This window comes from Megalops cyprinoides, chromosome 22 (assembly GCF_013368585.1).
Source record: "Megalops cyprinoides isolate fMegCyp1 chromosome 22, fMegCyp1.pri, whole genome shotgun sequence".
NCBI lineage: Eukaryota > Metazoa > Chordata > Actinopteri > Elopiformes > Megalopidae > Megalops > Megalops cyprinoides.
In genome coordinates this window covers 10,448,154-10,472,040 of record NC_050604.1, presented here as the reverse complement: position 1 = coordinate 10,472,040, position 23,887 = coordinate 10,448,154, and the positions used below count along the sequence as shown (strand labels likewise).

General features: G+C 41.1%; 1 protein-coding gene across 25 annotated transcripts in view; it reads left to right on the top strand.

Annotated features, from left to right (window-relative positions):
* The window catches only part of LOC118769682 (receptor-type tyrosine-protein phosphatase delta-like), a 236,546-nt gene extending 214,422 nt beyond the window's left edge, over positions 1–22,124 (top strand). For all 25 annotated transcript variants that reach the window (XM_036516937.1, XM_036516923.1, XM_036516935.1 and 22 more), the window contains 10 exons: positions 2,351–2,526; positions 6,581–6,700; positions 7,134–7,288; positions 15,033–15,318; positions 16,519–16,697; positions 18,233–18,359; positions 18,866–18,991; positions 20,103–20,257; positions 20,660–20,795; positions 21,431–22,124. In XM_036516937.1, coding sequence (XP_036372830.1) covers positions 2,351–2,526; positions 6,581–6,700; positions 7,134–7,288; positions 15,033–15,318; positions 16,519–16,697; positions 18,233–18,359; positions 18,866–18,991; positions 20,103–20,257; positions 20,660–20,795; positions 21,431–21,499 — 1,529 coding nt within the window. In that variant the 3' untranslated portion in view covers positions 21,500–22,124. The remainder of the gene's footprint in view (positions 1–2,350; positions 2,527–6,580; positions 6,701–7,133; positions 7,289–15,032; positions 15,319–16,518; positions 16,698–18,232; positions 18,360–18,865; positions 18,992–20,102; positions 20,258–20,659; positions 20,796–21,430) is intronic.
* Positions 22,125–23,887: the final 1,763 nt, after the last annotated feature.

Sequence of the window (23,887 nt, the reverse complement as noted above, 5' to 3'; positions counted from 1 at the left end):
ATTGCAAACCGTTGGCATACTTTTGCTGCATAATCGCTGATTTAAATGGTTCTTTAGTTGGCTTGCAGAAGTCATATAATTAAAAATTTAGCCTTTCAATAAAATGGAACCCAAAAAGAGAATCTGCTCAAGCCAGATAGCTCCACAAAAGAAAAGCCAGCATGTAGTAAAACAGATTTCTGGCAGTCTGGTAGGGCCTCAAAAATGAAACAGTAAAATACATGCAAGAGTAACAAAAGCAAATAAAGATGTGGAATCCCTTTGCACATTTCATTCCCAGTGGAAGATGAACAACAACAACAACAGCAACGACAGAAAGGAGAGCTTAACATTGATGGATTCCATTAACTCAACACAGAGAGCACAGTGTATTCGTAGGGTTGCTTTTTGTATGGATGGGTCGGGTTGCCAGGACTTTGCAGTGGAATTTAACAAAACAGCAGGCAGCGGGGATTTTTTTTTTTCTGTTTAAATTCGTTTTGAGTTTATGACCATGATTTTTAAGTGAAGCCAACGCACTGAACGTGCTGCTTCAGTCAAGCCACTGACCATCATATTGTTTCAAAGTGTTTGCCTGTACGCCCCTGTCCACTTTGTGCAGGTCCTAGCCTCTTACATCCAACGGCCATCTCAAACTTATGCATGTCCTTTCAAGGTTGCCTTATCGGTCCCATACCTCATGATTTTACCTTTATGATTTGACCTTACCTTTTTTTTCCTTAATTTTAGTTAACAATGGTGTCCTCAATCAACAGCAAACATAAGCAATTGTTAGATTATTCTTTTAGACTATTAAAAAGTATTGCACATTAATGTCATGAGCTGCAAAGCTCATGATGTGTAAATATATGGAAATAAGCGATAAAACACTTCCTTAAAGTGGTTCATCAGAGTTAAGGAGATAGCACTATATACAGAACCTGGGCCTTAGTCCATGGCAATTATAGGACTGTATCATGCAGAGCTAGTCTGTAGTACAGTATGCCAGGGATAACTGTTTTGTGGGCTAATGACCACTGTCAAAGTTAGTGCCTAATTCCTCTGGTACTGTAAGGCACGTTGAATCATCTGTTTCATACTATTTTGTAACAAAGTAAATGTTTCTTATTTAGTCATTTGCTAGCACGCCACATCTCTGCGGCATACAAATACGTAGTCTTCTTCCATATTGACAATTTTAATTAATATTTCATTTGTTGGTGCCAGTGATGTGTGGCAAGTCATGCTACTAATAGAGGAGGTGTAATTGGTCGTCCCTTGTTGAAGATGCTGAAAATGAACAGTTTTCAGACAGGAAGTGTAGACAGATAGACAGCTGGTCCAATAGACCACCAGACAGATGATTCTGTGAAATGACTGTTTCATACAAATCCTGAATGACAAGCGGGCCAGTAGAGGTTCCCCTGCTGGAAAGCCGTTCGGTGCATTTGCATCCGTCGCCCTTTATCTTCCCATTATTTAAAGCGTAACGTTTCTTTCTCCCTTTCATCTGGAAGCTAATTGTCTTAATCCCTACCCAATCCACCCGCGGAGGCCAATCAGAGCCCGCAGAAAGAAAAGGCGGCACCACGGACCCGTTTTGCTCTTTTTCCTGAATAAGCTACCTGCGAGAGAGAGAGGGGAAGAAAAGCGAAGTTGGCGCGGGGGCGATGGTGGGAGGTGAATCCCATGCAGATGAGGCTTATCTTGGCACGCCATGTGTGAGCGGGCCTTCACAGCTGCCGGCTCCGCGGCTCTGACAAGCCGTCAGCTCGGCTTCTCCCAGCAACAGGAAAAGACCTGCCGTCTACATTTATAGAAAGCAGCAAAAAAAAAAAAAAAAAAAAAAAAAGTCCAGTGAAAACAGCTCTTTTTTTTTTCCGTGACGAATGAACACGGCTGTGAAGACTTCCCAACCTGAGGGGGGTGCAGTCTGAGAAATGCAGTTGTGGTGATTTTAACCTTGTCTGCAGAGTGGAACTGTATGTTTTTGTTTGTCACAGTGAGGGAAAGACTTAGGCTCAGCACCAACAGTTTGGTTAGTCCCGTTGGCCAAATGAGAGGCATGATTGAAGCACTCCCAAAAAATAAAGTAGCTCAGACAGCCTTCAGAGATCAGTAAAGCTGGAGTCTCTGTCAAGTATCTGACTGTGCTCTGGTATTAAATCAAACGAATGAAACCTCTCAACACCGGCAATGTTTTCTGGGACCATCTGACCTGCCGTATTGATCCTGCTATGGAACAGGAGCATCTCATTTTAGAGTTATTTTGTCCATTTCTAAGCCACTGTTTGAGCTTTAACCAGCACTATGGTTTCCCCCTGAACCTGCAATGAAATTACAAGTGTTCCCCTGTCCTTCTTGTGCCCAGGGATCCCGGGAAGCGATTACATCAACGCCAACTACATCGATGGGTACCGGAAGCAGAACGCTTACATCGCCACCCAGGGGTCTCTGCCGGAGACATTCGGAGATTTTTGGAGGATGATATGGGAGCAGCACACGGCAAACATCGTCATGATGACCAAACTGGAGGAACGATCAAGGGTAAGGGCACACTGTTTTTGTTTTTCTTTCTGCTTTTTGTGTCTTGTGTCATTTGTTAAAGTGAAAATCTTTCATCTTTCAAAATTTATCGTCTGGGGCCAAATTATATCACGATCAGAATGTTTTCCTTGGGACTTAATTCCCTGTGGGCCTATAAACATCCATGAGAACAACTCAAGTGGCACTCTCACATATTTGTGTGATGTCACATAACCTTGTTTAATGCAGCACACGCTAGATTGCACAGAGCATAGAAACGATACAAACACAATTACCAAAACAACTACTTTTTAGTTCCTGTTGCTCAATTAATTAAAAATCACTTTGCTGGTAAATACATTATTTTGCTCAAGTCCTGTAATTTGCACCCACTTTGACTAGTTATAACTAGTTTCCTTTTACAGAGGCTGGCTTCATACTGTAAATATCCTGTCATACTCGAATTGTAGCAGACATGGTGCCCTGATTAACAAAGTTTTAATATGCTTATGCATATAAAAGTATACTGCCATGTCATGATTTTTGTAAATTATTGTAATAGTAGCATAAAATACATTCCCTTAAACAATATTCACCTCTCCAGGGGTTTCAGGTCAGAGTCTGACATGTACAGTTTATGTTGAGTAATTTGTTAGTGAAGATTATACTTGCACCTTGTACACAAGAAATGTTTTACTGCAGCATGATTCAACAAATGCAGAGCAATGTGTAAATGTGTGAAGCTGGTTGATTTATTAGATAACTTCAACCCGGGGAACTGATAAGAATATAATCCAGTACGCTATATATATGTCTGGCGCTGCTGCAATTGAGTTTGGTGCCCCAGCTATGTTCCTTCCAATACAGACATATACAGAATGTCTCTCTTGCCTCAGTAATGCAGTTTTCTGCTTTAACATCTTGCCTTAGCTCACGCCATTGTCGTCTTTTTACATTTTTTATTCTTTCATCAGATGCCCTCTTATTTCTTCTCCAAGGCAAGAACTCTTGTACTTTGTCCCACTGGATGCGTATTCACTTCTGCATCTTTCACTCATATTCCTGCTTTTATTTATTATTATTAACTTCTTTAATTAAGTTTGCACGGTCTCACTGGCTTGTCCACCAAGCTCTAGTTGTCACAAAGTAGAATGCCAAATCTAAACTGCCTTTCTAAGCCACAGTAAAATTAGATACATGTCACTAGTTGTAAGATGCCAACTTTTTTAAAAAGAAAAATGTATGGCATATGCACAAAGTCTGGTTGTAATTCACATCTATGCTTGAGTGCCTGTCTGAACACAATTGCATGATTTTCACAAGTTCCAAACAGTCCTTTTAAAATATAAGTGGCAATTCCAAGTAGAGAAGAAATTGGAGCACCCAATTAATTAATAATATTTTTTGCAATTACCTGAGAAGCAATCACAGAAGAACCAATTTACAACAGGGAATGGTGGGGTATAAGGCTTATTGATTTTCATTTCTATTTATTTATTTCGATCAAGATATTTCCCATTTAAACACAAAATGCATGTTTTATTTCACCTATTGGGGACAAGGTGGGGTGAGTAATTAATAATGGCTTACTGCCATACAAGGAACCACATAAAAATAGAAATTTGAAAAAAACTTTGAACTCTGTAGATGCAGATATGCCAAGTCTCAATCTGTGCCACCGGATTTTGAGATGCACAAGGTCTTACATTTTGAGAAAGCAAGTCATTTTTAATAAATCTTCAATTTGACTGTTTAACTCTCAACTGAAGCTTAACATTACTTAAAAAATAAATAATTAAATAAATAAAGTGTAGATTTTTATGGCAGGCCTTGGCATCCAGGTTGACGCGTTGTAAAAACTGCTGCTTGTATCGTAAAAGTGTGGAATCCTGGCACTGTCTCTGTACTCAACAGAATATAGTGCTTTCTGTCTCAGTTGCAAAGCATTAAAAATGCTGGCTGTTACTGGCAGTACAGGCTGTTGTGGTTTGGGAAATAATCTGGTGACCAGAAAGCGGTATGTCCAGAACGCTGCTGTTCTACTGTACCTTTGAGAAATGCACTTAACTTGAATTAAATTGTGTCGGGTACATTGATAGAGGATATTTAAATTTAAGTTGTACACTATTAAGTTACCTTGTATATAAGCAATAGCATTTCTGTCTTTCCAGAAACAATTCACTAATTGGTCCACTTTTCGTGTTTGCTAGTTTCTAATATGGCTATCAATCAACAAGCTATCACCCCTCTCACATCTGTGTTTCTTTTAGCAAGCTTAAGTCTGAGTTGTATTCCAGGTGCTACCTGGCTAGGTAGATGACTGTGATATTTTTCCAGATACTGAAAACCGTTCACAAATAAGGTAACAAATTAATACAAGTAATAGTGACACCTTTTATTCTTGTTTCTACATATGAGCCTAGATTAGCTATCCAGTTTAATTAACATCTCTTCAATGGTTTTATCTCTTATCTATTCACTAGTTTTGATGTTTATACCAAAAAAAAAAATGCCGTCTACAAAATCTAAAACTGTGGCTGGAGGTGTGTGTTTTCACATTACATTCCTGTCTCCACATACAGGTAAAGGCTGCTCTGGCAAGTAATTCTGCCTTTGGGTTCGGTTGAAAAAGAGTGCTTGGACAGCATCCATTACATTCTAAAAGTTAAAATAATAGTTTATGTCAACTAGTGAAGGCCCCTCTGTAATGTGTATCATCCTAATTCAATTTTGGATAATATGGATAGAATCACTTTTTCTGTGTTGGGAAAAAGTGTTAAATCCTGTGAGACAGAATTAGACCTGACAGGATGTTTCTGTAATTTGGGTACTGATGGTTAAGCATTGACTGAAATGAAGGCATGGACTATAGCCCTCCAGGACCAAAACTGGACTGCTCAAGAGCAAGCTTGTCTTGTAGGGGATTGTACAGTTTCATGGATTAAAAATGAACAAAGTCCTTTCTGAACATGTTAACATGAATAGCTAGTATATCCAAGGCAATAATCTCTTACTTTAGTCATTTATGTATTATTATGTGTGTTTTGATGGTGTTCTTTAATGCATTTTTGATATTCCTTAACGTACATGGAAAAAAAAAAAACTTTGCCCCAATACTGAAAGAGTTTGCAAGCCCTGTGTCTGATATATCTTAAGATGCATAAAAATAGTCCAAGTAAGCTTGCGCATGTCACGCTCAGCGTAATCTTTAAAGTGCTGTCTGCAACTTTCAAAGATATGAGGAACAGCGTTGCATTCCGGCGGCTCATCCACAGCGATGATTCCACCTCTTGTCATGTACGTGACCACCATGACAGTGGTCCCTTTATTTCTCAGCTCTGATTAGATGAAGATTATGTTTGAGGATTTTCCATAGCCTTAAAAAAAGAACTTTTCCATTTTGCTGTCTGCAGTGTGGGTCAGTCTTTTATCCCTTTAACCCTTATTAGTCAGGATTTGATCAGTCGGGGCATTTTTAGTGGTTGTAGTGCATGTAATGAAAGTCTAGTTTCTTGATTTTGATCATTTCTTTGATTTTGAAATTGTTGTATATTAATGGCAAAAATGTAAGGATATACGGAGTGTTTTGTAAAGGGCTATTATTTACTTAAAGCATTAATTTGTTTCCACTTGGCAGAGGAACAGCAATACTGTAATGGAGCACAGTTTATTGGTTGTTCACTGGGCAACGAAACTGTATAATCACAATAAACTAGCGTCTTAGATGTGATTTGAAAACGGCAGTTAAGACCGTAATTATAGAGTCTGTCAGTCCAATAAATAATGCTGTCTGGATCAGCAGAATGCTGTAAGCAGTTTTCTCCAATGTGCAAATGTATAAATCAGCAGAATTAGGAGGTATTGGCAGCTTATCTGCTTGTGTTTCTCGGACAGGCTTTTGTCATGACTTTGGGAAGATATACTGCAAATACCACACCATATACACTTTTAAAAAGTCATTTTAAAAAAGCTAGGTGATAGGCTAGCAGATGGATTTGCAAAAAAATGAAAAGAAAAGCAGGGAAATTTAGCATATTTGCATGCTGCATATTAATATGACTTTCTGTTGTTCCAGGTCAAATGTGACCAGTACTGGCCCACCAGAGGCACAGAAACGTATGGTCTGATCCAGGTGACGTTGCTTGATACAGTGGAGCTAGCAACATACTGCGTCAGGACTTTCGCTCTTTATAAGGTAAACATATGAAGGAACATTCTGAATTATTAGCATAACGTTGAACTTTCATATGCAAAAATTCTTTTTTGTGATCAGTCATTGTATTATTTTTAACAAAAACAAGGGGTTACATGCACAAGTACACTTGTACACACTATACACAAACTGACAGAGCTTGACAATACACGTACATATTCAGAATAGTAATATGAATAACATCAGTAAAATAGGTGCATAGTCATGATACCTACATGCCACATAGCTGTACAATCACACAGAAGTACTGCTAGGTTGTTAATATTCAGATATTCTAATGACTGTGCTAGAGTGAGTGTGACTGTGCATTTATCAGTATATTCAAAACAAAAAATACCCTGTTGGGCGCTGCCACACTCCTAGTTTGTAGAGCTTTCCGTGTAGATTCCATGGCCTGTTATCTCTGGTTGGACAGAACGGCTCGAGTGAAAAGAGGGAAGTGCGGCAGTTCCAGTTCACGGCCTGGCCGGACCACGGAGTCCCAGAGCACCCTACACCCTTCCTGGCCTTCCTGCGACGTGTGAAGGCCTGCAACCCACCGGACGCTGGGCCCATGGTGGTTCACTGCAGGTAAAGGAGCACAGCAGAGCTCTGCCCTCTTTCACAGCAGCTAAATCTCTGTAGATATCATGGTTTGGAAATGGGCTAAAGGCTGTGCCACCTGACCCAGTGGTGTATATACAGGGCGAAGGGAAGGGATCGGTCAGCTGGCTTTAAAATGTGTTTGGTGAAGCGTAGGCCTCGCAGCATTCATCAGATAAGACAGGTGGGACTGCTCATATTACTTTTTTGTATTCTTTTCCCATTTTGTGCTTAGGGCAACCAAACCTCAAATAAATAAAGGACTGAGATCAAACTGCAAAAAAATAGTTTTATTTCTTAATGGTATTGCCCGCCGAGTTACCAAAACTAAGCAGTCCTGCTCTGCTGAAAGTAAAGAGTAAAGTTGCCAACGAGACTGTGAAAGAAAGGGATTAGGGAAGAATTAAGTAAACGCATGCGGAAGTTAATTAAGAGTTACTCGCAGCAGTGGTTTCAATTGAAAATGCTGATTTTTTTGCGGCATTTGGAAATCAGGAATTAATGTCATTTAGCAGATGGGGCTTTTGACGCCTTTATCCTGCGCATCAGATAAAAGGCTGTGAAGCTTAAATCCATTCGGGAAATGCATTCCTGTCATCAGCTGTCTCTTAAACCCACCATTTTGAAAAAGACTTCCTCCGTGAGTTTTGTCGGAAAGTTAAGTGAAGTGGAACTTTAGTCATTTTATTACCATCTTTTATTACCCTCCGACTCGCGCATAATGGCTGTTGATTGCACGCCATTCATCAGGAATATTTGCAAGTCTAAGCGAAGGAAGTTAAGAAAAGTGCATTATTCTGCTGTGCATAATTAACAAGTACGTGGTGCCTGAGTGCTTGATTATTTAGGTGACCAGTTGATTGGCAGAGGCTGTGTTTTCAGTCAATGGCAAAACCCTGGAGCATGAGAAAGATCACATTTTGTGGTCCATTTCCAAAATATAGTTTTCAGTCTACATCCAGTTGCTTCCTGGATATAGTCCACTCCTGATGAAATTTCCAATATCAGTATTTTCCATCAGACGTCATTACCTTGTGGTCATGATGTTCTGAATTAATCTTTGGGTGACAGCGATGAAGTTTAGAGGGGAGGCTGTTTACCTGAGTGCCTGGGTGGTGTTTGCAAGTGCAAGTGTGTAAAACTCTCCACATGCAAATATGCAAAAGATGAACTCAGTGCATCTGATTAACATTTATGTGGTTGAGCCAATAATGATATCGATCAGAATAACGATGCGAGTCGCACTCTCAGTCGTGATTAGGTGCCATCTTGTCTCTCCTCTCCTCATTCTGGAGAACACGGAGGTCAGTCTGAATTTTAATCCAGAGACCACTGCAGGTTATCGGAAGCATTGGGTCCCTTGATTAAATGTTTGTGCATAGAAGCAGAGGAACTTGCGTACACCAGCAGGTTTCAGAGTGGCTGGGGATACAGTCTCCTGTACAACCCGCTCAGCTGCTATGAGGAAATGATTTGGGAAGAACTTGAACTTTAGCTAATTGGACGTTGTGTATGGTATTATGGCCACAAGAATCCTGTTGCTTTCCTTATTTGCAGATGATTTATACAGCTGTTGCTTTGTAATGTAATTTTGAGTAAAGGGTAAATTAGTAAGGAAAAGTATCCTTAAAACAAATTAATAAAATATAGAAATAAAGTAGAAATAAAGTATTAAGTGATTTTAAAAAAGCAGAGGTAACTATGGTCACAGTAACATTGCAGATTACGCATATTATATTTGATATGCTCCTTCCACTATTTCTGTAAATGGTTAAGTGCACAAGCGCTTAATTAATCTTTCTAGTCTCCGATGATGCTTCAGTTGAGGGTATAAAATTAATTTCGCTCGCTCGTTAAGGACTAAAGTGGACCATACTTTGAGTGGTATTGATTTGGCTGTTCTGTCGAGACTTTAGTCTCTCTCACCTAGACAAAGGGCCCCAATTTGGTGAGGCAGGGCCGAGTGCGTTGACAATGGTACAGAGGAATGGCATCTTGATGTGAGAGCGCTGTCAATGCAAATTCTGGGCACTGTAATTTGTAGAACCTCTTCACCATTAATTACAGTTATTACCAAGCACTTTTAGTGGGCCGCGTATAAAAAAGCTAGCAACACTTCAACACTGTTATGTATGACGTGCTAGACAAAGCATGACTTGTCGACTGTGAAAATTGAACCTAGTAGTCAGGAGAACTTTGTTTTTAATTATACATATTATTTATATAGAAATGTCGCAAGTAATTTGCGCTTTGACCGTGGTGATTGAGTATGTCAGTTTTTTTATTTTATTTTATTTTATTTTTTAAAGCTGGTTGGATTTTTTACCGTCATCATTATTAATTGTTCCAAGTAGTTCTTGATTTGAAAACAGACTTTTCCAAATCCATCTGTCAAGTTCCTTGGCAGGAATACTGAATGAGAATGCAGCTCCATGAAAGGTAAGAGCTGAGATTAATTGCCGCAGGTCAATAAAAAAACTGCACGTAATGCGGTGACTGAACATGTTCCTGTCCTGTCCAGCAGACTGCATTACCTAACGGCAGCCCACCCACATTCAGTTGCTGGATTAAACAAGAATAGTGTTGCCTGTATTGTTGCTTGTACACGTTTTACTTCAGTGGGCGGATGGCAGTGTAGTATAGTGGTAAGCAGCAGGGAGCGTAACCAAAAGGTTACCGGTTCGATTCCCTGCTGGGGCACTGCTGCTATACCGTTGGGCAAGGTGCTTAACCCAGAATTGCCTCAATAAATATCCAGCTGTATCAATGGAAAACATGTAAAACTTGTATCCTATGTAAGTCACTCTGGATAAGAGGGTCTGCTAGATGACAGTAGTGTATTTGCGTTTTTTTTTTAAATTTCCGTATCCGTAGTGCATTTTAGGGTGTCCGCGTCCCTCTAAGGGTGCACTCTCAGCAGGCCGAATCGCGTGAGAAGAATCAAGACACTCTCCGAGCAAAGGGCTTGCGGGGCTGATGGGAGCGCAAGGGGCAGCGGCGCTCATTTGATTTAAGTAATCCGTTTCATTGGAGTAATCACAGGGATTTACAACAAAAACAAGCAGAGGGGAAGAACGGCCCGATCCGACATGCCCCCTCCACCATGCCTGCCCTCCCGGAGGGCGAACTGTGAGCTGATGTCATTTTCTTCCGTACTGTTCAAAATCTGGGCCCCCGTGGTGCTGTAGACAGGGTTTTATGTCTGCCCTGTGTTTTCCGCAGCCCAGGTGTTGTCATAGTTGTTTCCTATTGGATGCGAGGCGGGCCAGCTGTAATAAAACCCAGAACAGCCTTTCCATAAACGTGATTGAATACCACTGAGGTGCAACACCCTAAGCGTCCTATAAAAAAAAATATACCATGCATTACCTAAGTCATATGTCAAAAACCCTGCTCTAGAATCGCTGCCGTGACATGTAGCCTGCCGCAAAATGATGCATTGAAGCACTGCAATAGCTTCCCGATAAGTTGCTTCTCAAGCACTTTGTATTGTTTGCGAGGCCTAAGGAACAGTCCCAGCCAACGCAGCTGCGGGATTCCAACTCAACGGTTCCCGCCTTTTTTTTTCTTCTTCTTCTTTGCTCTGAACGGATGGCTTGCTCGCTGATCTCCTCGAAAGCACGGGAATAGGAATCGGGGGGCTCGCGGGCCGAGGCAGCCGGGACAGATGTGATGGAGTGGTTGACCTATGGGCGCACAGCTGTCGGTGCTCAGCTCCATAGCGTGACTCTGAAGAGTGACTTTGCAAGGAAGGAATCCAGCCATCTGCTGGGGGTCTGAGCTCGGCGCTTATTTGTGTGGCCTCTACAATACGGTGTACAAGGGAGGGAATACTCCCACTTCCGCGGCAAATATGCAAGGGGGAGGTTGTAGATTGTAGGAGAATGTTATGGTCTGCTCCCACCATGCGTTGTAGATTATCTCACACCCCAGCCTTACACACACACACACACACCCACACACACACACACACACACCTCCCCCGTCTGGAGTCTGGAGGCTGGGAGGTAATTGGGTGTAAAAGAAGTGCAAGTGGGTGATAAGCTGTGTAGCTCTCATCCCCACAAAACCTCTTTCCCTGAGATCTGCCTTCAGATGGCTTCATGCAGACGCATGCTCTCTCTCCTCCAAATACCGACCTGACTTTTCTGTCCTCACACCCAGTGCCCTAAGGAAGATCCAGCATTTCTGGCATTAGCGTCTTCCCGTTACTTAGGCCGTATTGGAATCAAAGTCTAATAATAACATTTTACAAGTTCAGCTAGCTTACACTGAAGTGATATTAGTCTAGACTTTGAGTCTTCTCTAAACACTCACCTCTGCAAACGATATTGATGGGATATGAGTTAGCCATGGAGGATAATTAAGTATATCCCCACATGCAGGTGTACAGCATCTGTTTTACATGTTCCAACTGCACTGACCATTCGGTTGACGTGTATCCTGTACTTACGGTTGGTTTTCCAGGCACTGACTAATCATCTGCTTTCAGGAAATGGCTCTGCAAGCCAGCACTGACTGCCAAACCCCAAACCCTCTCACATCCAATGCCATCCAGCCACTCCAGCTCTGCGAGTGAATCTAACTTAGTTCATCTGGATTTTCACATTTTCACATTACTTTTCATAGGCAGCGTTCTCTTATATTGTTGAGTAGGTAACACTTTAAATTAAGTTGCACTATACCAATGTAGTTACACTGTAATGAACAATTGCAGTGTAATTGTGTACTGGCATTTAGTAACAGTCTTACTATATAGTTCTTTATAGTATGTAACTAAAGTCTTTAATTTTATAAATAGTAGTTACAGTGTGGTTAATGTATAATGGCATGCAGCTACATTATTGTTACCACATTATTTAGAGTTCAACTGAATTTCAAGTGTTACCACTGAGTATAAGTATTGAGTATAATGGTATTAATATTATTATATAGTTATTTTCAAGAGGGGATAGAGCCAAAATACCAGCAGTATGTACATGTCATTACATGTACATAAACTTTTCAGTGCAAGGAATATCAGTAAATTACTTGGTCTTGTATATTTTTCAAACTAATTGTAGACATTAGAATTCAAAGCTTGTGAAGTTATCATAAATGTAGTTGCTTATTCAATATTTATAATCCTTCAGAAAGGGATTTTAGAAATTCAGTCTCAATATCAATCTCAATACACAATCCAAAGACAGGAGTTGTGGCTAGTTTATGTTGAAAATCGCAACCTTTCAAGGAATCATACCAAATAATGTCTGGCTGAAACATTTCATTGAAAGCTGCTTGCGCAAAACTGCTCGTAATTTCTTCATCGTTGTGACAGCTGTGATAGCATTAAAGTTTATGAGAGCAATATACTCCACTGCAGTTTTGCTTTTATTAATAATAAAGGAATTTTCTGGTATTTGATGTCGAAACATGATATTGTATAAGGATTGAGAACAGCTGTTGCTCAAAGCGAACATTGCTTGTTGTGCTTCTCCCAGAACTGCGCTGTTCCTCCAAGTCCTAGAATTGACTGTTTAGTAAAGATTTACTGAGATAACACATCAAGGCTCTGTCCCATTGAACCAGCGCTGCATTTAGGGTATCTTAGGCTGGATCATCGGAGTATGAAGACAAAGTCCACATAAAAGTAGTCCCAGATTAATCAAAGAGTGCCATCCAGGAAAACAAAACTGTATGATGATTTGCAAGCAGGGGCTGGCTCCTGTATCTTCATTTGACTTCATTTGACTCCTGCAGTCTAACATCACACCATGGGACATTAACCACACTTGTGCTCGGGGGATTCACTCTCTGATGATTTTTCTAAATGAAAAACAAATAGCACTGCTGAAAGACGAATGCAAGGAGGCCCGGATAATGCCTCGTAGGCACGCACACTAAATGGATCGAATTTCCCCATTCGTTCTTGTACCAGCGTCCTAAAGCCCGTCTCATATGCGGCTGAGGTTCAGCCCGGGATACTGAGACCACTTTCCCACAGTAGGGCTGGGTACAGGATGGCTCGCAATCTCAGGTTCTGGCCGCTTTTTTTTTTTTTTTTTTTTGTGCTCTCCCATGTTGGCTTAGCCTGTTAGGATTGCTGGTGCTGGCCTACTTATGGGACAGCTGTGGGCGGAGCCTAGAAACTGCGTAACTCTGCTGCGGTCGGTGTTCTCACTGAAAACTGAGGAGATTAGCTCCGAAGGGAGAAAGGCGAATGTCATCATCGCTGATCATACTGAACTACCAGAGGCAGACAGATGTATTATGGAGCCTAGTGTGTGTGTGTGTGTGTGTGTGTGTGTGTGTGTGTGTGTGTGTGTGTGTGTGTGTGCGTGTGTGTGTGTGTGTGTGTGTGTATGTGTGTGTGTGTGCGTGCGTGTGTGTGTGTGTGTGCGCGCGCGTGCGCGTGTGTGTGTGTGTGTGTGCGCGCGCGTGTGCGTGTGTGTGTGTGTGTGTGTGTGTGTATGTGTGTGTGTGTGCGTGCGTGTGTGTGTGTGCGCGCGCGCGCGTGTGTGTGTGTGTGTGTGTGTGCGCGCATGTGTGTGTGTGTTTTAATTGGGAAATCCTCTGCCTTGGACAGCAGGCTGTTTCAGGCAGTTGTTTTAATCTGGGCAGCTGCCAGCGTTCAGAGGGATGTCATGTGCTGAAGCTCTGCTTGTGGGTAATGCAGCAGAAAAAGTGATGGTGGTGCACCAGGTCCGCTAGCTTTGGCTCCAGCATGTACTGCTAGCCCAGTACCAGCTCCACGCTGGAGAATGGGTTTGAGAATCCACATGTTTACTGCAACTCTGACATTGCCTTCCTCTTTACAGTGAAAGGAAATGTGAGTGTGATAACATTTCACGACAAAGGTTAAGCAAGCAAAGCCGCCTTCATTCTGTCAAAATTCATTCAGCATTAAACAGGAGTACATTTTTTGCCGGAATGCATAAAGAAATTTGTGAAAAATTGCAGTCAGTATAACTTTTTTTATTAAGAAATGCTTCACTGATATGTTATGACAAACTGCACACACAAAGGCAACATTTCTTAATGCTAGCGATCTAAACGACATTCCTAATAAAATTGTACAAATTGCCCTCTTGACTGTCTTTGGCTTCAATTCAGACTGTCCCCAATGCACTCTGTCCTTAATTTAGGGCAACTAAATATAAGCAAATGTTTCCTTTTTTTCTTTACTTACCCAACACCATATGTTTCGCCAGTGGCTGAAGAGTAAAAAAATTGAAGGAATGCAAGAAAATAAAGTAGCAACACCAGTTGGGTTGGATTGCATAAAAAGCCTAATTATACTTTATGGCATTCTTTTCCTCGCAAATCCATTCAGTGACTTCAGTGGACTGTCTAATGATAGGAGTTCATATTAGCTGTGCTTTTCAAAGTCGGCGAAGTATAGGCCTCTTCAAGTCACGAAGAGCTTTTAGAGTGGAGAGAAAGGTAGAAATACTTCAGCGGGGGGGAAAAAAGATTAGCACTGATGGATCATTAAGAATGTGCACGGGAAGTAGCGCAAAGGCAGAATAGCTGTCAATAGCTGGGTCTGAGAGCCCGCTTCACATCGGATAAGGCTCAAGGTTGAACATTCATCTGCACAGCACCAATGTCTTGCCTAACCAGCCCATCTCTCCCGTAAAAATCAGCCTCGCCGGCATTGTTTTTTTGAGAAAGGGTGCTCTCTACGCTTACTATGCTGACTTTAAAACAGGCCTGCTAAGTACTGACACCCATCGACCTGTTCCTTCGGCAGTGCTGGCGTCGGCAGGACCGGTTGCTTCATCGTCATCGATGCCATGCTGGAGAGGATAAAGCACGAGAAGACCGTGGACATTTACGGTCACGTCACGCTCATGCGGGCGCAGAGGAACTACATGGTTCAGACGGAGGACCAGTACACCTTCATCCACGACGCGCTCCTGGAGGCGGTGACCTGCGGCAACACCGAGGTCCCAGCCAGGAACCTGTACGCGTACATTCAGAAGCTGACGCAGATAGAGTCCGGGGAGAACGTGACCGGAATGGAACTAGAGTTCAAGGTAAGGGAGTGGGTCCAAGTCTGGGAAAGAATAAGGAGGATAAGCCTCCACAAGTTGACCATGGTGAGGGGAAAAAAGAGACAAAAATGTAGGCAAAACTGTAGGCGCTGGAGACTGAGGGGAGAACTGAATGAAAGCATAGCTCTTGGTCCTTAACTTTCTTTTTTGTCAATAACTTAAAAAAAAATTAAAAATCAAAAAATTACTTGCTTCAAGCTGAAATAAAATGTAAACTGAATATATGTCATTAATACTTGTCTTTGTTCTCAAAGGAGCACCGCACTGAACTTTGGTACCCCACCCCCACCCTAAACAAAACAATACTCCTACACAGTGGCGTCATTAGGCCTTCAAAATCACTGCAGCAACTTGCTCTACAAAAAAGACTCCATTACATTGTTCCTGACCACTAATTCTCAGTAGAGCCTGTGGTTTTTCACGTATTTATTCCACCAAAGGCAAGGAGCGGTCAAATGCCATTTCATTTAAACCCCCCCCCCTCCCCCGGTGTTGCAGAGGCCATGCTCCATTGATTGCCTGACCGTTTATACACGTTTCCATTTTACATTAGCTGAATGGGGCTGTGTGGGGTCCTCAGTCTCCTCGCTGCTGCTCTCCTGATTCACACTGAGACTGTGGCTCTGTCTCTCTCTGGAGTCCTGCAGCTTTCCTGCAGAACTGCAAGAGGGGCACGCTTTCGCAGACAGGTCCCTTCTCTATAACCTGGGAAATTTCCCTGGAGTGGAGAGTGGGGCTGTGTCATTGAAAGGTGAACTGCTCAAGTTGTGCTGCTACACACTTGTGTGTGCAAGTTATTCTTGTGCTAATGACAACCCCCTCTGCCTTGCTGTGGCACGGATAAAAAACTGTATACACCCCCGGCCAGATGGGCGGGCTGGATTCCACTGACCTCAGAGTTGTGATTACTATTTTGTTTTCCCAATGTCAGTCTTACAAACCTACTTCTTCTGTAAGATTTACAAGGAAAAAAAGAAGCTACGGAAACCAATTTTCTGATTGAGGACAATAAATATCATTCTGTGAGGTCCTTTTATTCCCTGTGAATGCTAACAATATCGCTGCAGTTATGTTCTATAGACCTTCTATAGTTGTTCTAAGAAACTCTTTACATGAAGTGCAGGTGCCTTAAAGGAAGGAAATGTGTGATTTGACGTGATTGTCTTTTTCTCCCCGTGGCAGCGTTTGGCCAACACTAAGGCCCATACATCCCGATTCATCAGTGCCAATCTTCCCTGCAACAAGTTCAAGAACCGCCTTGTAAATATAATGCCATATGAATCCACCAGAGTGTGTCTCCAGCCCATCCGCGGGGTCGAAGGCTCCGATTACATCAATGCCAGCTTTATTGATGGTTACAGGTAAGATTGCTCAGTCAAGATTTGTTAAGTTGTGTTGAATGGAAGAATTGAAAACTGAAAACTGATATTGAAAATGAACTTGTCTTTCAAAGGGCCTAAAGTTTTTTTTTTCTTCAATAACATAAACACAGGGAAAGTGATCAGATGAATATAAAAAGCATATTTGCACCTTTGTAAAGGCCATCCACTGATATACAACGTAGCTATTGTGTGAAGTCACTTCTGGGAAAATTGTAATCGATCACAACGTTGTTCCACAGACACCTCCTGTTGCACTAGTTAAATCAATGCGAAAATTTGATTTGATAACTGTTACTCCTGAGCTGGAGAAGATAGTGAAAAAAGTTATTCAAGACTGTTGACTCAGGTAGGAATTACTGATTGGTAAAATCATGTAAATCACTCTTTTAGGGAACTATTTGGACGATTTATGATGGCTTGATCTACACTGCAATGCTTACCTTCACTCTCTATTGCTCTGCCCTCCAAAGTTGCTTACACACCGTAGAACAATGTGCCATTGAGGCTGTCAAAAGAAAACTGATGACACAGACAAGACTTTACCAAACACAACTTTCCTGTGCCATCTGTTGAGTAGCTGCTTTGTGGTGTGCTGGAAAAATTGGCCCAAGGAAATGAGTTAGCTGTCAAATACATCATCTCTTGTGCAGCACATGCTCTTAATATGTATTGCTGGGTGGTTCAGCCAATAAGTGATTGTTTTCTGTGCAAGTGGTGCAGTCGGTTGATGTGTCAACATGGAAGGTGTTAATGGCCATTCGAGCCGAGAAGAAACAGCTCTTCTCTCCCGCTGTGTTCTGTCTAAATGAATGTGTGAAGCGGCCCTGATTGCAGCGTGGAATGTCTTTGTTGGGGAAACAACACTCAGATGTGGTCTTTAGATCAGAACAAGTTGCCATTTCAAGCCAAAAACATGTGAACAAGTTATTAAATGTAACTGTTGATCTGAGAGGGCTACAATCATAGTCGATAGGAAATGCAAAAACGTGTACATAATTTGTATGAAAACGCGTGAGAGTTGTAGAGGTCCATCTACACCACCCGCCACACTCAGACAAAACAGAATATGTTTATGGTTTAAATCTGCATTCTTAAATTATCAATCAGATTTTTTTTAGATATGTCAAAATATATTTTCATGGAATATGACACGGAAGTGAATGGACAATATTATACAAAAATACAAGACCTATATGTACCCCCAGCTCTCACTAAAATCATCATGGGCACAGCTATATGGGAGCACTTATTCCAGTGTCGCACAGGAGTGCTTTAGTGCGGTGTTGTGTTGGATTTTCGTAAGTTAAAAGCTCCAACCAGGCCTTTGTGTTGTGGCCTGTTGAGGAAGGCCTCCGTGGAGACATTTGAGTGGCTGATTGAATGATGAATGCTGACTGAATTAGCCAACAGCTCTGAGAAAATTAGAGTGAAAAAATGGCTTGATTTTTTGCACAGTCTCCAGTGGGTGTTTATGAGGCAATGTTTTTGTGCTGAGGGAGTTGGTCTTGTTTCAGACAACAGAAGGCCTACATCTCCACACAAGGACCACTAGCAGAGACCACAGAGGACTTCTGGAGGATGCTGTGGGAACACAACTCCACCATTGTGGTGATGCTCACCAAACTCAGAGAGATGGGAAGGGTGGGTCCTATTTAAACGGAACTACATCTATTCTTTCTGCTTTTCGCTTGATAGTTGTAGTATTTTGTTGTTTTCATGTTGATTTTAGTTTACGTTAATACACGGACATACATTATATAATTATTTTTACTACCAAGATATCCATATCGAGGATGTATATTCACTCTAGTGCTTCAAGTGCCCCATCTGGGATTCTGCCACCCACCATTTTGACCAGTTTCCAGTCCATTAGTACACACTATCGTCGCCCAAGCTGTAATCCCGACACACACAAGGGGACCCCAAATGCTAGAGAACAGAGGGTAGCTGCTCAGTGTTGATGGAACCTGAATGTAAATCCACTTCTCAAAGCGAAAGTGTAATAGACCTTTCCCAAGATGATGTATTAGGTCAATTTACTGTGAGTTCTGATAAACAGCCCCTGGGAATCACCAGTAAAAACAGCAGAACAAAGTTTTAGATTTTGTCATAACTGTTCTTTTTTCTTCTCTCTCTCTCTCTCGCAGGAAAAATGCCACCAGTACTGGCCCGCAGAGAGGTCTGCTAGGTACCAGTACTTTGTGGTGGATCCCATGGCAGAGTATAACATGCCCCAGTACATTCTGAGGGAGTTCAAAGTGACAGACGCCAGGGTAAGTTCATTGCTGGTGTGGGTTTACTCTGGAACAAATAACTTGCATCCCAGTACAGTGTGCAGTAAAGTGTGGCAGAGCTTAGCTGCCTTGGGTTTTGTTTGTAAAGTGTATATGGGCTGTGATGTCATCACTTCAACTTGCTGCATTGCAGCACAAATCAAGCTAAGACTTTATGACTCTGCTCCCGCCTCTAAAAGCTTTATTTTATACTGGTCCCTGCCAATATCAAGGGCCTTCATCCACTTTTGGTGCCTTGGTGCCTGGTGATATACTGAAATAAGTTCGCCCTATACAGTACATTTGAATACAATATATGTAGTAGTAATTTCCAATGTTTATACTTCATTCATGCTTATATCAGCGCTGTGTTTTAAATGTGGTATTTGATTTGACTTGATTTGATTTTACTTGTCTTAAAAAATAAAACATACAGCCATTCCTGAGGTCTCCTCCTTTCACAACGCCAGTTGGCAGCTTGTATTTGCGGTGAACTTACATCTGACGGACTCTGGCGTGTAGAAACAAACCAAAGACAGCAAACACTGAGTACAGGGGGCTTTAATTCCATCAAAGGCTTTCCCTGATAAAGGATGCACGCTCTAGTTTTGCTGTGCACATTACACCAGCACTTCAGTAGGATTGATTTCCTTATCGTGCATATACAATATTACTTAGGTAATACAACTCCAAAAGCTGTCTATTCAACAGCCGTGCAAACACAACACATGTAAGAAGTCTTATCTCAGATATTTAAATAAACACTTTTGGGTGGAATGACAAATGGCGGTCATAATAAGAAGCTGTTTTGAGGTGTTTTATTTTTTTTCCATTGTCTTTGCGTTAGGAATAGAATAGAATTTCTTTAATGCACAGTCACACAATTTTAAGTACACAATGGACATTTGCACCTGAGAAATCGGGTAAATTTCAACCTAACAGCTAAGCAAATTGAAATATGATGTTTTTTTTTTAGTCAGCAAGGATCATGTCACCTAGACTCAAAGCAATATGATTTATTATTGTGTTTTTTATTTCGAAATTATTGGGAGTAATAGTTCCCGCATGGCTGGAGTGAACGTGTTTGTTTTTGTTTTAACTACCTTTCCAGGATGGACAGTCACGAACAGTCAGGCAGTTTCAGTTCACCGATTGGCCAGAGCAAGGAGTGCCAAAATCCGGCGAGGGCTTCATCGACTTCATTGGCCAGGTGCACAAAACAAAAGAACAGTTTGGCCAGGATGGGCCAATCACGGTGCACTGTAGGTAAGGAACTGCCTTTGGTTTTGCTCAAGGTACAACCTAAACAGCCTAACAACAAAAACCTCAACTCTGGACAGCACCTTTTACGTTGTTCATGTTTAATGTTTGTTTTATTGGGAAATGTTCTTGTTCACACTAAGGTATTTTCTAGCCCTTTCTGTGTCATTCCTTAAGGAGAAACCTTGCCTGGACAGCTCAATTCTAAAGCAAACAGTGCATGACTTTCGTTCAGCACCATTCCACATTACTTAAGAAGTGCTGGCCTGGTATTTGCACAGGGCTGTAGAAAAAACATGAGTGGTGTTTATTGTTTTGTAATTGCTGCCTGGCCAGCGGGAGACAGCACTACCAGGAGATCTTTGAGGCGTTTCATTGATGTTCTCTGTCTGTCCTGTCCTCTCGCAGTGCGGGCGTGGGGAGAACTGGCGTCTTCATCACGCTCAGCATTGTCCTGGAGCGGATGAGGTACGAGGGAGTGGTGGACATCTTCCAGACTGTCAAGATGTTGAGGACACAGAGGCCTGCTATGGTGCAGACAGAGGTGAGAAACGAAGCCAAATATTATGTGATATTTTAGTTTTCTCTTCCAAAGTCAGTCATGCGTGTCACTCCACAAACTGCCAGGGACTAGTGTGTCAAACTTCCACCGCTGCAATCACCAAGCAACAGGCCAGTCTTATACCCATCAAGCAAGGGTATCAGACCACAGACACTCATCATGCTATTTCCTTCACATTCAAATGCCCAAAGCTCCTGCATTGATCCTCCTGCTCAGCATTAGGTCTTATGTCCACACCCTGATGAGCTTTGACATAACTGAGTTACATTTTTAGTCATCATTGCAATTCATTGCTGCCACAAGTCTGTGAAGCACATTGGATGTGCTGCTTCTAGCCAAACCCAGCAATGCAGTAGATAAGTAGACTGAATTCTGACATCACTTGTAGACTTGTCACATGTATTCTAATAGTGTTCATCATTTCTTGAATGACAATTAATGCCATCAAATAAATAATGTGTCTATTTTATTATTCATAACTTTCATTCTAACCATGTTTCAGCAGTATAACCTAGGGCAGCAAAACGTTAGGAGAAACTATGCTGGCTTGAGTCTTGATTTAGCTGTTTGAATGATCTTCGCTGTGTGAATGAATTATTTGTGTGCTTCCCTTTCAGGATCAGTACCAGTTTTGCTATCGGGCTGGACTGGAATACCTGGGAAGTTTCGATCACTATGCAACATAATATTCCCAACCCTGAAGGGGAAACAGCAGGCCCATCAAGACACAGAGAGCCTCTTCTGAGCCATAATTACCTGCTTGAGAAATACTTCTTAATGTCAAGCTATAAATGAATTAAGTGTCAGATGTGAAACACAAACAAACAAAAAAAAAACAATTCCAGGTGGACCAAGTGTTGACTTATTGGATAAACTACCCCGACTTTTAATAGAGAATTCTCGACTGGTGGGGCATCCCAAGGAATTATTATTATTGTTATTTTCTTGGTTGCCTCATGGATTTGCCTTGTTTTCAAAGAGAAAAACAATAAAAAAAGGCATCATCAACGACTACCGCATCAACAGTACGAACCACAGCAGGAACAGCGAAGGCTGGCAGAACAGCCTTAAACTCAATGAACATTGTAAAGCAAAATTTGATCGTTCCGCAATCAAGTACACAGCGTGTTTTCATTTAAAAAGGACACCAGTTTTTTGGGGGGGAATGATGACAAAAAGCAAACATCATGGCAGTACCAACCACCATTCCCATTATACGGTTCATTAACAGTTAGGGGGAAAAAATGGGGAATGTTTAAAGAAATGAAAAATAAAACTTACTGATTTAGTTTTTTAGTACTTTATTATACAGCTGACCTGTGCTTCATTTTTAACTGTGTAAACGTATTTCCTTTTTTAACAAACTTTTATCATTTGATGAGGTGAATTAAGCAAAACATTTACTGAAAATTTCATTTTTTTTCTTTTGTTCTGACGAGGTTTTTTTAAGCTGTAGAACTGTTCTAATGTATGTATCATGAAGCAGAGGATATTTCCACTTTGTTCATGTAGCTATTTTTTTTCCATAATTTTTTTCTATGTGTACTTTTTGGTCATTTTTTTTCATTTGTTGAACATTTTTGTACAGTCCTCCATGTTCAATACCAAATTTAAACTTTGTTACAGGGTTTTTGTTTACTTTATTGTTTTCCTTTTTGAAAAATACAAATTACGAATGCCCATAATGACCATGAGATTAACTTGGGCTCTGTGGAATCAACAGGGATGCGCAAAGTATGAAGTTGCTGCTACCGATTATCTTAGTTCTTCCATGTTAAGACCACATACAGTTTGCCAAATCAACCTCCGGAGAGAATTCCCCATATATAGTAACATATATAGAAAACATGAATGAATCTATCTATATATATAAATAAATAAACAAATATATAAATAGAGAGAGACAGTTCTATAAATAGAGAGAGACAGATATTTATATTTTGAAATAGCTTCCACGATGAGATTTATGTATTCCGAGGGAAATTAAGATGTTTGTCACTGGAATGCACATCAGTAGGTCAAAATTGTATTCTGATACAGTGCAACTTTTCTTGTGCAATAAATAGGTGTGTTATAGATAGCCTTGATGTAGTGATTTTTTTGTGATTCACCGCAGTTATTCCGTGAATAGTTAAGAGGGGATCATCGTGTATTTTCAGGCACACCAGTGGTCTGTGGGTTGTGCAGACGGCCGCTTTCGCCTAATCGAAAAGCCAATTCAGAAGTCATCCTGTATGGCTGTAGGGCAAGGCAGCAGAAAGAATCACCGTCCAAAGGTTCAGACATGTTCAACGGCATTAAATTGTTTTGATTTTACATTTAGAGTGCCTTATATTGAATGCCTGTTTTTTATATAATGTTCCTTTTAAAGGTTAAGTGTATTAGCTATATGTGTATATTTCATTTTACCTGAAGTATTCATTTTTAGTATGTTATTTGAAATTATATATGCAAATGAGTCTGGTGTGATGATCCTTTTTTGAGTTTTGGTTGTCTTGGTGGGAAAACTGAAAGCCCGTGCAGAGTTACCTATACCATCACAGAAATCAGGATATAAAAATATTTCAATAGGCTGTCAAGATATCCCTTCATCCATGTCATATATTGCGCTTTCATAATTAAAGCTGTTGGTTTTGTATCCATATAGTATTAACTAGCACTTTGAAAATCATAAGTATAGTTGAGTTAATATGATATAATAAAAGAATTCCGCCTGTCAGCATGCCACAGTGTTAAGCGTTGGGTCAGTACGCAACAAATAATGAGACGTTAGCTGAAAGAACTCGCATTGCTAGAGAACTAAATACACTTTCACAGTTTGAAGACCAAACTATAGCAGTGAAATGCACTTTCCTCTACATCTATGGAGCTTAGATCTGAAGGTAAATTGAGGCGTACTGTAAGTCAAAAGAGAAACGCATTTCAAGTAGTCTTTGCACAGAGACATGAACGAGCTAGAATAATGAACTGCAGGAACAGCTATGGGTTCGACTCCTGACAATCGGATAAAATACAGTGCGTCTGCTGTTTTTATTTTTATTTTTTTCATGCGCTTTCCAGCTTTTTTTTTTCAA